General features: G+C 37.1%; 2 protein-coding genes across 2 annotated transcripts; both read left to right on the top strand.

Moving 5' to 3' along the window:
- The first annotated feature begins 379 nt into the window (after positions 1-379).
- On the top strand, positions 380-895 carry LOC141829101 (uncharacterized). Its single transcript, XM_074716520.1, has one exon. The coding sequence runs from the start codon at positions 380-382 to the stop codon at positions 893-895; it is 516 nt and encodes a 171-aa protein (XP_074572621.1).
- A 6,011-nt stretch (positions 896-6,906) lies between these two features.
- LOC141828809 (uncharacterized) lies at positions 6,907-12,628 on the top strand. The gene is made up of 2 exons (XM_074716198.1): positions 6,907-7,784; positions 12,240-12,628. Exons 1-2 carry the CDS (start codon positions 7,011-7,013, stop codon positions 12,435-12,437), a joined length of 972 nt encoding a protein of 323 aa, XP_074572299.1. The 5' UTR covers positions 6,907-7,010; the 3' UTR covers positions 12,438-12,628.
- The last annotated feature ends 205 nt before the right edge of the window (positions 12,629-12,833 follow it).

Here is a 12,833-nt window from a genome sequence, read left to right on the forward strand (position 1 = left end):
CAAAATATCTATAATTTATCATAATTGTTAGTGGGTCGACTTAACTCAAATTCATTGACTTGTTTAGCTCAGCTAAGGTCAATTGATTTGAGGGGCAAGTGTTGAGAATATAAGATTCGACAAGAATATACCGAAAGTCACATAAGTTTGTGATTGGCAAGTTAAGGCCTACTTGATGAGTGTAGCATGTAGGTACAACTCAGCTGTGTGCATACTATATGATTCAGGATTTCGGTCCTACTAGGAATTGTTACCAACAAATTTTCGATTCTAATAGTGGGGGCTGATAGACTTGAATAAAATAGTAGGAGTTATAAAATTTCTTTATTAAATATATACTACAAATGCTAAACTTCTGCTTTAAATTTTCATATTCGAGATGGCAAACACAAGTACTTTAACACTGCGAAGCATTCTCGAGAAAGAGAACATCCTCCTCGGTTCCAATTACCTGGATTGGTATAGGAAACTGAAAATCATCCTGAGGCACGAGAGAAAAATTTATGTGCTTGAAGACGAACCACTGAAGGAGCCTGCACTTGATGCTTCAGAGGAAGATCAGTCATATTATTCTCAGTATATGGAAGATGCACTAGATGTGCAATGCATCATGCTATCTTCTATGACTCCTGAGTTACAAAGACAACATGAGAACATGAGTGCTAAGGAGATTGATCAGCACTTGCGTGAGCTCTTCCAAGAGAGTGCAAGAGTAGAAAGGTATGAAACCTCTCGAGCACTATTTCGAACCATGCTAGTGGAAGGAAACCAAGTTGGGTCTCATGTACTCAAGATGATCGAGTACATAGAAAGGCTTGAGAGCTTAGGTTTCAAACTGGACCAAGACTTGGCTGTTGACCTGGTCTTGTCGTCACTACCTCCATCATTTTCCTAGTTCGTGTTGAACTTCAACATGAATAGCATGGACAAGAGTTTGACTGATCTGATGGCAATGCTAAAAACTGCTGAGAAGGATATGAAGGTAAATCCTTCACTGCATGCAATGATGGTCAAAAAGACCAACAAGCGTCCTAGCACTGGAAAATTTAATCCCAAGGCTAATGCAGTGAAGAATCCCAAATATCAAGCTCAGAAGAAGCTTAAGAAAGGCATGCAGGTACCTGAATCTAATGAGAAGGAGGCCATGTGCTTTCATTGTGGCAAGAAAGGTCATTGGAAGAAAAACTGCTATATTTTCATGAAGAAGAATGCTAGTGGAGCGGATGCTTCAGGTATCTTTATGATAGAATGCAATCTTTCTGTTTCTTCATCATGGGTCATAGATTCTGGAAGTAGTTCTCATATTTGTGCGAACATGCAGGGTCTAAGTGACTGCAAACGGTTGTCCAAGGGCGAGATGGACCTACGAGTAGCTAATGGAGCGAGAGTTACTGCGTTAGCTGTAGGAACTTATTCAATAAATTTGCCTAGTGGACTTGTTTTGAATTTAGAAAACTGTTATTTTGTTCCTAGTTTCTCAAAGAATATCATTTCGGTGTCGAGTTTGGACCCAAGGGATTTGTATTTCAGTTCAAGGACAAGTCATGTTCCTTTTATTTAAACAATGTGTTCTATGGGAATGGTTTATCAAATAATGGTCTTTATGTTCTTAACTTAGATGAACTAATTTATTGTATTGAAAGCAAGAAACAGAAACTGCATGACTCAAACTTGACATATCTCTGGCACTGTAGACTTGGTCATGTAACCGAGAAACGCATCGCTAGATTACTCAGTAATGGGTATTTGGACTCTTTTGAATTAGAGCCCATAGATACATGCGAATCATGTTTACAAGGCAAAATGACCAAGAAGCCTTTCACCAAGATAGGTGCACGGGCAAAGGAACTACTAGAACTCATACATAGTGATGTATGTGGACCATTGCGAGTTCAGGCTAGAGGAGCGTATACCTACTTTGTGACTTTTACCGACGATTTAAGTAGATATGGATATATCTACTTAATGAGGCATAAGTCTGAAACTCTAGACAAATTTAAGGAGTTCAAGAACGAGGTCAAAAATCAACGTGGCAAGAAGATTAAGGCCCTTCGGAGTGATCGAGGTGGCGAGTATCTAAGCCAAGAGTTCATTGATTACCTAAAAGAGTGTGGGATAGTTTCCCAACTTACACCTCCTAGAATGCCGGAGTGGAACGGTGTTTCGGAAAGGAGAAATCGCACACTCATGGATATGGTTAGATCAATGATGAGTCATGTGAATCTTCCAATGTCGTTCTGGGGTTATGCCTTAGAAACAGCAACATACATACTTAACCGAGTTCCAACCAAATCAGTAGATAAGACTCCTTATGAATTATGGTTTGGAAAGAAACCAAATTTGTCTTATCTTAAGATATGGGGTTGTGATGCTTATGTGAAGAATGAAAATTCTGATAAGCTTGCAGCAAGATCTATAAGATGTACGTTTGTAGGTTATCCCAAAGCTACAATGGGATACTATTTTTATCTCCCAAGTGAGCACAAAGTTATTGTTGCTCGATATGCTACTTTCTTAGAAAGAGAATTTATTTCTAAAAGGGGTAGTGGGAGTGAAATGAGTCTTGAAGAAATTTCAGACACTACAAACAGGTTGGAAGATGAACAGTTGGACAATGAGACAGTACCACAAGTACAAGTGTCTCCTTCTTCCGAGACTGCTCAAGAAATGCAAAATCAACGTAAGTCTGCAAGATTACACCGAGAGCCAAACAGATATGGTTGGTTGGTAACCCAAGATGAGGAAGTGTTACTCATCCAGGATGATGAACCGTCGACTTATGAGGAAGCAATTGCTTCAAATGATTCTGAGAAATGGCTAGAAGCCATGAAATCTGAAATGGACTCCATGTACACCAACCAAGTTTGGGAGTTGGTTGATGTGCCAGTTGGGGTAAAACCCATAGGGTGCAAGTGGATCTTCAAGAAAAAGATTGACATGGATGGGAATATCAGTACCTATAAAGCAAGGCTTGTGGCAAAGGGTTTCAATCAACGTCAAGGAATTGACTATGATGAAACATTTTCGCCCGTTGCAATGCTTAAGTCCATTAGGATTTTGCTAGCTATAGCAGCTTACAAGGATTACGAGATTTGGCAAATGGATGTTAAAACTGCTTTCCTAAATGAAAGGTTACAGGAGGAAGTATATATGGTACAACCTCCCGGTTTTATAACTTCCAAGAATGCTAATAAATTATGTAAGCTCAAGAGGTCCATTTATGGACTAAAGCAAGCATCTCGGAGTTGGAATCTACGATTTGACGAAGCAATTAAAGATTTTTCTTTTGTCAAGAATCCAGAAGAACCCTGCGTTTACAAGAAGGTTAGTGGGAGCAAGATTACGTTCCTAGTATTGTATGTTGATGATATACTTCTTATAGGTAATGACATCCCTAGCCTAGAATCTACCAAGACTTGGTTGGGTGAGTGTTTCTCAATGAAAGATCTTGGGGATGCAACCTATGTCTTAGGTATCAGAATATACCGAGATAGACAAAGCAGGTTATTGGGGTTGAGTCAAGGTACATACATTGATAAAATGTTGAAAAGATTTGGTATGCAAGACTCCAAGAGAGGATTTTTACCAGTGTCACATGGTGTACATCTCTCCAAGGTTATGTGTCCAAAGACACAAGAGGAGAGAAGTAGAATGGGCAAGATACCTTATGCTTCAGCTATAGGGTCCATAATGTATGCTATGATATGCACTCGACCTGATGTCTCATATGCTTTAAGCATGACGAGTAGATATCAGTCAGATCCTGGAGAGGATCATTGGACTGCGGTAAAAACTATCCTCAAGTATCTTAGAAGAACAAAGAACATGTTCTTAGTTTTCGGAGGAGACGAGGAATTGGTCGTTAGAGGATATACTGACGCCAGTTTTCAGACAGATCGAGATGATCTGAAATCGCAGCAAGGTTACGTGTTTTGTTTGAATGGCGCAGCTGTTTGCTGGAGGAGTTCCAAGCAGGAGACAGTTGCAGATTCAACAGCTGAGTCAGAGTACATAGCAGCTTCGGAGGCAGCAAAGGAAGCTGTGTGGATCAAGAACTTCATAGCGGAGCTTGAAGTGGTTCCTAGTATTGTTGATCCAGTTGTGTTATACTGTGATAATAATGCAGCCATAGCGCAAGCAAAGGAGCCAAGGTCTCACCAACGATCTAAGCATGTACTAAGGAAGTATCACCTCCTGAGAGAGATTGTTCAGAGGGGTGACGTGTTGGTTAGCAGAGTAGATACCAGCGAGAACATCGCAGACCCACTCACAAAGGCCTTACCTCTACAGAAACATGAGACCCATGTGAGGAGCCTAGGACTGAGAGTCTACAGTGTTTGGCAATAGTGCAAGTGGGAGATTGTTAGTGTGTGCACCTATGTGCCAAGACACTCTTATGTATTTGTGGATAATTATTTTATAAAGGTAAGTATTTATCGTTAATCATTTACTTTTCTGTACGTATGTGATTGATGATAAAGTCCCACGGATTAATGGTTATATTAATCTGTAAATAGTCCTTGATCAGATAAATATCTAGAGGGGGCATAGATATCTAGATCAACGCTGAGTATGACTAGGTCGAGATAGACCGAGGGATGGATATCCAAGTTGTACTTGGGGGTGCCTCAAGTTAGAGGTACACTGGACACGACCCGCTCAAGAGGAGACCACATATTAAGCATCATTGGTCAATCCTCTTATGAACGAGTGTAACTGATCTTTTGACTTGAGATCTTCATTTATTCTATGCGTGGAGTTATATACTTTGATGCCGTTAAAAGTAGTCTTTAATCGGATTATGATTCATATGGTTATTGGGTATACGACAAAGCGTAGAGAGAATAGTGTTGAGTCAATAGAGGATTCATCGCTCTCTTAGATTAGGGAGTTAACATCCTGACCACTTGATAGAGATATTAGTGACTCGAAATCCATGGCCATGGTGGAATGGTTTATCATTCTAGAGGAGTCTATTATATCTTGGAAATCAAGTAAAACAATTAATTGGTGATGATGCATAGTGCACTAAATTAATTGGGATGTAGTCTAGATGAAGAGATTGAATTACACAGTAATCGGTTCATGGTGGTTTTAGTTTATAACTAATATTTTATCACGTTGGGTGGCTAAAAACTGTTGCTAGACGGTTACCTTAGTCTGTATATGGATTTACACTACCTTCGTGTATAAAACCTAGAGGGTCGCACGCATAGCACATAGACATGAACAATATCTGTAATTGATTATTTTAGTGGATACTAAAATTAATCAATTTATTATTTCTGAATAAGAATTAATTAGATTATTAATTAATTCTGAAATATTGGAAGCTAGAATGGATCAAGATCAAATATATATTTTATTTGATCCAAAAAGAGAGAATTTGAATCATGATGATTCTTAGAGAATTATTAAAATCTAAAACTTTTTATCCTTTTTACATTAATGAAGTTTTTTTAATCTTATATTAATAAAGATTTTTCATTTTCTTTATTAATCTTTATTAATAAAAACTTTTCATTTTCCTACATTAATGAAAGCTTTTTATTAATTTTATATTAATGAAGACTTTTCATTTTCTTATTAATGGAGACTCTTGATTTTTTTTATAATTAATGGATGAAGACTCTTCATCTTTCTCTTAGAGGCTATATATAGCCATTCTTGAAAGAGAAGAGGTAGTAGTAGAAAGAAAGAGCTCTCTCTCCACTTCCCTTTTTCCTTTCATCAAGAGAGATCCATAGTGCTTCCAAAAGTTTTGTTGATCCAAGAGGCTAGCACCTAGAGGATCGTGTCTAGTTCATGATCTAGTGTGCGTGGATACCGCTAGAGGAGTCACACTTGGGGCTCTTATTTATTTGTGATATCATTCACAATTGTCAAGAAGTACGAGGTATGTTATTCATTTCATGTTATTTTGTTTAAAGCTATATGTACCACGAAGATCCATATTATAGAAATACATATTCCGCTGCGCTCCTGAATCTTACATAATTCAGATACACAAGGTTAATTTAATCAATCTTTAAATGCTTGACTAATGGTTGGCTATTTTAATTAGCAAAATATTAATGTTTGCACATGAGTTAATTAGGTTTAGGTGCAATCTGACTTTTGAATTTGTACCCCTGTAAACACACGCAAGGGAACTTTCATCCATTTATATTCATAATATCTTTTAAATTATGATTCAAAATAAATTAGTTTGGTTACCATTAAACTTACTACGAGATTATTCTCGAGTCAAATTTATCCATTTTTATTTATTTTTTCAACAAAAACATGATTTCAACCACCTAGTGATCCGTAAATAGATCAAATTTAAAATTTCCACTATAAAACACTTCTTAAGAGAGGTGAAAAAAAAACCTCATGCAAGTATCTTGTAATAGTGTTTGCTAATCCCTCAACTAGGGACCGCAGACCCATAAATTTTTCTTCTGATTGACTTTCAAAACCGCATAATTTTTTAATATTTTTATAAATCATACATAACTTTCCACTTTTATTTAACACATCACAAAGACCGAGCTCCGGCTCGAGTCCAACCTTAGTTAAGGTCGTATATTTATATATAAAATATAAAATCTATTGCCAAGGACGAGCCAAAATCATGAATCCCTTCGATTTTTTTATTTAGTTTTTTTTAACGAGTAGACAAGTCTCAACATTGTTACCATTTATTAATGCATTAGTTAGAGTACTCCATTTGATCTTCCCCACTTCTTCATCAACCATCATTAAGGGTGACCGTCCAGCCCTATCGTAGTAACATCCTGACCGTCCGATCGTCTGAATGATAGTCGACGGCCCCCAAATCCCAATCCCTATTTCCAACAAAATTATTCTTGCCTCCCCCCTTCCCTTCCCTTCCTGCTCGGATGTGACTTTTCCTTCCCAAATTGTTGCATGGAGCCATCTCTCCTCCTTTTTATTCCCCTTCGGGATCCGCCTCCGCCTCCACCCCCGCCCTTATAAGCTTCACCCTCCGAGTTTGATCTTGGCCCATGGCCGATGCCTCCGCAAAGTTCCACTCGTCGGAGCTCCTCCCGCCCGCGCCGGCCGCCGCGGCCTCCGCCGACCTCGGCGCCGCGCAGCAGCATGACGGTCTCCACTTCTGGCAATTCATGGTGGCCGGGTCCGTCGCCGGGCTCGTCGAGCACACCGCCATGTTCCCCGTCGACACCCTCAAGACGCGGATGCAGACTGGGTCGCCTCTCTGCCAACCGCCGCTCGGCCTCCGCCAGGTCCTCCACGGAGTCCTCCGCGCCGAGGGCCCCTTCGGCCTCTATCGTGGCCTTGGCGCCATGAGTCTCGGCGCTGGCCCTGCCCACGCCGTCTACTTCTCGGTCTATGAGTTCTCCAAGAAGTCGCTGTCCGGGAACAACCCCAGCAACCCGTTCGCGCACGCCGCGTCTGGTGTGATCGCCACCGTCGCCAGCGACGCCGTCTTCACTCCCATGGACACCGTGAAGCAGCGGCTACAGTTGAAGAGTAGTCCGTACAAGGGGGTCTTGGATTGCGTCGCTAGGGTTCTGCGAGAGGAAGGGATTGGAGCGTTCTTTGCCTCGTATAGGACGACCGTGGTTATGAACGCTCCCTACACAGCCGTGCACTTTGCGACCTATGAAGCGGCAAAGAGGGGGCTTACGCAGATCTCGCCGGAGAACACAAACGATGAGCAGCTGGTTGTGCACGCCACAGCTGGCGCTGCCGCCGGTGCCTTGGCGGCAGCAGTAACGACGCCGCTAGATGTGGTCAAGACTCAGTTGCAATGTCAGGTAAACCTACCGTTTCCTTAGTGTATTAGCCCAAATATTGGATTTCCAATTTCTTTTTAAATTTTATTTTATTTTATTTTTTATAAAATAGAGAATGAGAAAGGTGAAAATAGTTTTTAGATTTTAAGAATTGAAAATGTGAAAACTTATTTGATTTAGCAATATTGAATTATTCATAGAGATAGAAACAATGAGTATGAATTTGGTTAATTATTAATAATATCAAAATAAAATATTAAATAATATATAATAGTACTTTATCGTATCATATCTGATATATAAAATACAATATCATTATATCGTATGATACTTGTTTATATATAGTATTGTGCTATTGTATGTTAAAATACTAATAAATAGTATTTAATAATAGTAATAGTACTAATATTAAAAAATAGTAGTAATAATAATAACAACAATTGAAATAATAATAAATAATAGCGATAATAAAGAAAATAATAAAAATTGTTAATAATAGTAACAATAATAATAATAATAGTTTATTTGTATACGTTTATCATTCTGTTTACTTTTTAAAATAGAGATGAGATTTCAGAAAACTACTTTTATTTTTTTCTTCTAATTTTTTATTTCTCATATTTTTAAAATTTTTTTTTCAAAGGAATCAACTTATCAAACTAAACGCGTTTTCAAAAATTTTATTAAAATTTTTTTAAGAAAATGAAAATTTAAAACTAGGTGAAAATGGTTCAACCAAATAAGGTTATTTTTCCTTTTTTATCAACTGATGCCTTGGTTCTCACCTTATCCAATTTGAGCCAAGGTTAGGACTACCCGAAACTTAGTCCTGGGCAGTTAGGCTATGCACAACCCAAGCCCGAGTCCACTGGCTTATTTTTTAATCAATTAAAAATTAATTAGAAAATAAAAAAGGAAAAAGTAAAAAGGAAATACTCTAAAATGATAATTTTAGGCCTACTTAATCAAAGTATTCTTAGACTAGCCATGTTTTCTATATTGGGATAAGTATTTTTAGTTAAAATATTAAATTTGAATAGTTAAAATACTAAAATATCAAATTTGTAATTGGCAAAGGTAGTCAAAGGGGTTGGCTAGGCAAACTAAGTCACACCAAGCATGGCTCATGAGCCAAAGCCCCTTGATCAAACCAAACCCGTAGGAGTTTTAGGCTCAGCTTGACACAATCCATTCCGTGTTTGGTTGGGCCGAGTCACCTAATCATTAAGGTATGATCACCTTTTTCAACTTAAAATCACAAACATTCCATCTTGAGCCTCTCATAAACCTCATATGATGTTTTCCTTTTTTATCAATAATTTATTTTGAATCATTGTGCACAACAAAACACCTTAATGATTCTTTGTAATTGCCCTTTTCACTTGATTACTCGAGAACATTTGAACACTTCACTACTGGAGACTCCCTAATGTCTTTGGTATACTTTTCTAACTCTTTCGTCCTAATTGTGTTGGATAAGACACTTTTTGAAACTTCCAAAGGGAAGCTCTTAGTAAGATTTTCCTTCGAACACATACTTGTTTTAGACTATCAACATGATTTGGCCAAACACAATTTTAGAAAAAAGAATTCATTAATGGATATATCTCTCGTTCTCACAAATATTTTATGATTTTTTCTTGGACCATCAAAATATTTTGAAAAGATAAGGGGTTGTTCTCATTGAAGCCGAGGAAGTTAAGATCATGGATTCAAATCTCAAGCCATTTTGAGCGAAACATCTCATTCTGCCCAGGGATCGGCACTAGCACAATCAGTTCCGGTCGAGACGTTGTCTGAAGACGTCGCAGGACCGGCGTTGACCGACATGTCGTGCGGGACAGGCAATCTCCGGAGGCATCGCACACGTGTCAATGGACACTTAGGTTAAAAAATTAATAACTTAATCAACTCCTAACTATAATTGGGATAATTTAATAAGTTTATTTGAAGCCTAATAAAATTATCCCATTAATTTAATATATATATATATATATATAATATATATAAAATTATTAATTTTTTTATTTTTAAATACTTAGATTAAATTTTTATTTTTAGTTGATATATTTTATATTTAAAAAATACCGAAACTATATCGATCTGATATGATATGGTATTGAAATTGTATCATTCCAGTTTAGGATTGAAACCTCGGCACGATTCGAAATTTTAAACCATGATTGAGATGAGATTGGTGAAATGGATAAGTGATATGGATAGAAAAATAAAATTAAGAAAAGATTATTAGGTGTAATTAGGTTTAGCTCTAATATAAGATAACGAAAAACAAAAAGTTAAGATGGTATCAATATGGTTAAGGATAATCTAGATTCTATAGTTAGACAAGGTGAATCAATTATGGATTAAAGTTAAAGATGCAGGTAGTAATAAGACCAATGAATGTTTTAGACAATGTAATTAAAAATGATTTAAGAGATATAATTGTCACTAATGATATAGTCTTGCATGGAGTTGTATGGATGGTTAAGTTCATTTTAGCAAATTCCAAATGGTTGGAAGTAACACAACTGAATTTTAGCACTATCTGACATAATATCTTGAACAATCAGCACTTTATTTTGGTAACTTTGATATTTTCTTCATAAATCGTAACTTTAGCAACATGAATGTGCCAAATGAAGTTGAGCAACAAATGATTTTGACTTTATTCTAAGTTTTTTCCGAATTCTAATAGCTTCAATTGTGGTTATAGTGATCCATCATGTATTGGAACTATTAGAAAGGGCTTCCCTAAGATAAAGCTGGTATGGAAAGTCTGAATTGCTGGAACTTTTAAATTTAAGTTTTGATGGTTTTCAAGTGCGACTTATGTTTAGAAAGTATACAGTAATAGATTTAGAAATGTATTATTAGGTAGGGTCTGTATAATTGCAAAAAATGGATCTCAGTATTCTTTTGGAATGGGGAATTTAGTGATTCCTAGTTAGTGATGCTTTTGAAGCCAAGATCCCTTGAGTGTTTTAGTTATGAAGAGGACTCATCATGTCGTATAGCGGATGCTTTTTAGTCTGAGAGAATCATTATGTGCAAAGTTGAAAAGTCAATTGACTTGCTTTCTTCCAGCAAAATATGATAGTTTGGATCAGTTGCCCTTTGCATGAAGGAATGACCGGAGCATTCTACTTAATCTGTAATCTGTGAAGAAATCTTGCTTGAACATTTGAAAAACCCTTTGCTGCAACCGCAACCAAGATGTAGCAGTTAAACAAACAGTAAGTACACCCATCCTTGTAAAAGTTCCAATTTGTCCTTGAGTAGGTTAAGAAAACAGACAAAAACTAACCAAAAGTTGGCTGCTATAGACAAGTATTTTTACACATTCGTAGGCATGAGCATGTTTGGGTCTTCTCCATCATACTCTTGTGAATTCACATACTGATGTCGTGTTTTTACTGACCTCTTTCTTGTTCCAACATCTTTGGTTGTAACTGAAGATGGCAAATACATACTTCTTATATTATTAGTGTTTAGATTGGGCTGTCATTTTTTTCTTTATCATTGTATTTTAATTTCCGTCGAAAAGTATCAGTCTTATTAGTGAGTAAATAGCATGATCCCTTCATTTCCTTCCGCAAAAGATATGATCATGTCTTCTTTGTTGTTTATAAATTTTGGTTGACCTCTCATTCTCATGGCAGTTGTGCTTCATTTCTTTATAGCCTTGATGATATTCTTGAATTTCTGTGTGCTTATGTATGTATGCGGTACACCAGATTTAGGGATTATGGAAAAGAGTAATGAACTGATCCTTCAAGAAAAAATGTGATTGAATTGTTTTAAGATGATAACTAGTTTACTGCAGTACAAGATAATTCACATAAGTCAATGGATGCTGCCTCTTCTTTTTTCCATTTTTTTCCTTTTCCTTGATTGTATGATGAAAGTGTCAAAGAATATACTCAGCAAAAAATTGCCCAAGGATTCAGTGAATGAAATTGCCCTATATGCAAGACCGATGTATTTGATGCCTGAACTTTATAACTGCAGCATCATAATTCTCATTTAGTGATTTCTGTCCAGTTGGCTTAACTCCTAACCAAGTTTATGAAACTGAGTCAGCATGTAGTACTGAAGTAAGATGACCTAAACTCAGGGATAAACAGTTTCATGTCTGTTCTAGAACATACTACTGCCGCAAGGAAACCTAAACTCTGGGACAAACGGTTTCATATCTGGTCTAGAAAATGAAAATTGCAACACTAATATTTCTGTTGTAGCAAAAGGAATATGACATTTACTTGATAGTTCCCACTGAAATGAATATTTCAAATTTCCGATTTCGGTATTCCTTTATGGTGTTGTGTACCTTCTTAACGAGCACATTCAATTCCCTTTCCCTCATCTGTTTTCAGGTTTTATTTGAGTTGATTAATTTATTTTGTAATTAGACTAATAGTGGATACATTTGTAATTATGTTGGCAGTAATTGTTCCTCCTTTTTAATTCAAGCAGGGTGTTTGTGGTTGCGATAGATTTTCTAGCAGTTCCACGAGCGAGGTTATAGGGACTATAGTACGGCGTGATGGCTACCCGGGGCTGATGAGGGGATGGAAACCTAGAATGCTATTCCATGCACCTGCAGCGGCCATATGCTGGTCTACTTACGAAGCTATGAAATCATTTTTCGACGAGCTGAACAACAAAGAGTGAACAGTAGTAAAATGAGAGGGTCCCTTTTTATCCTAAATCTTATACAGAAATATTATAGGCCTCCAATTGAAGGTAGCATCTGTAATGTATTTGGCTCTATTGCCAATCTTGTTTTACTTCCACCCTATTCGACTAATGTGCCTGTACAAATTCCCTTGTTAAAATAAATGCAGCATGGCCGCTTGCAGAAATGTACAAGTGTCTGGTAAATGAAGCTTGGTCAAGAGAAACTTGATGTGGAGGATAGAGCTTGAACATGATGCTCTTGGGTCAGCTAATTCGCTAATTCATTCATATTATTTGGTAGAAGTCCTTATGAATTGAGAATAGTCGTGTATGAACTGACAATACTTGATCTTGCTTTGACTGGATGAACTGGTAAAAATGGTAAATAAA

The sequence above is a fragment of the Curcuma longa genome, chromosome 5, assembly GCF_044706935.1.
Source record: "Curcuma longa cultivar G26 ecotype Majalengka, Jawa Barat chromosome 5, ITB_CL_G26_1.1, whole genome shotgun sequence".
In the NCBI taxonomy this organism is placed as follows: domain Eukaryota; kingdom Viridiplantae; phylum Streptophyta; class Magnoliopsida; order Zingiberales; family Zingiberaceae; genus Curcuma; species Curcuma longa.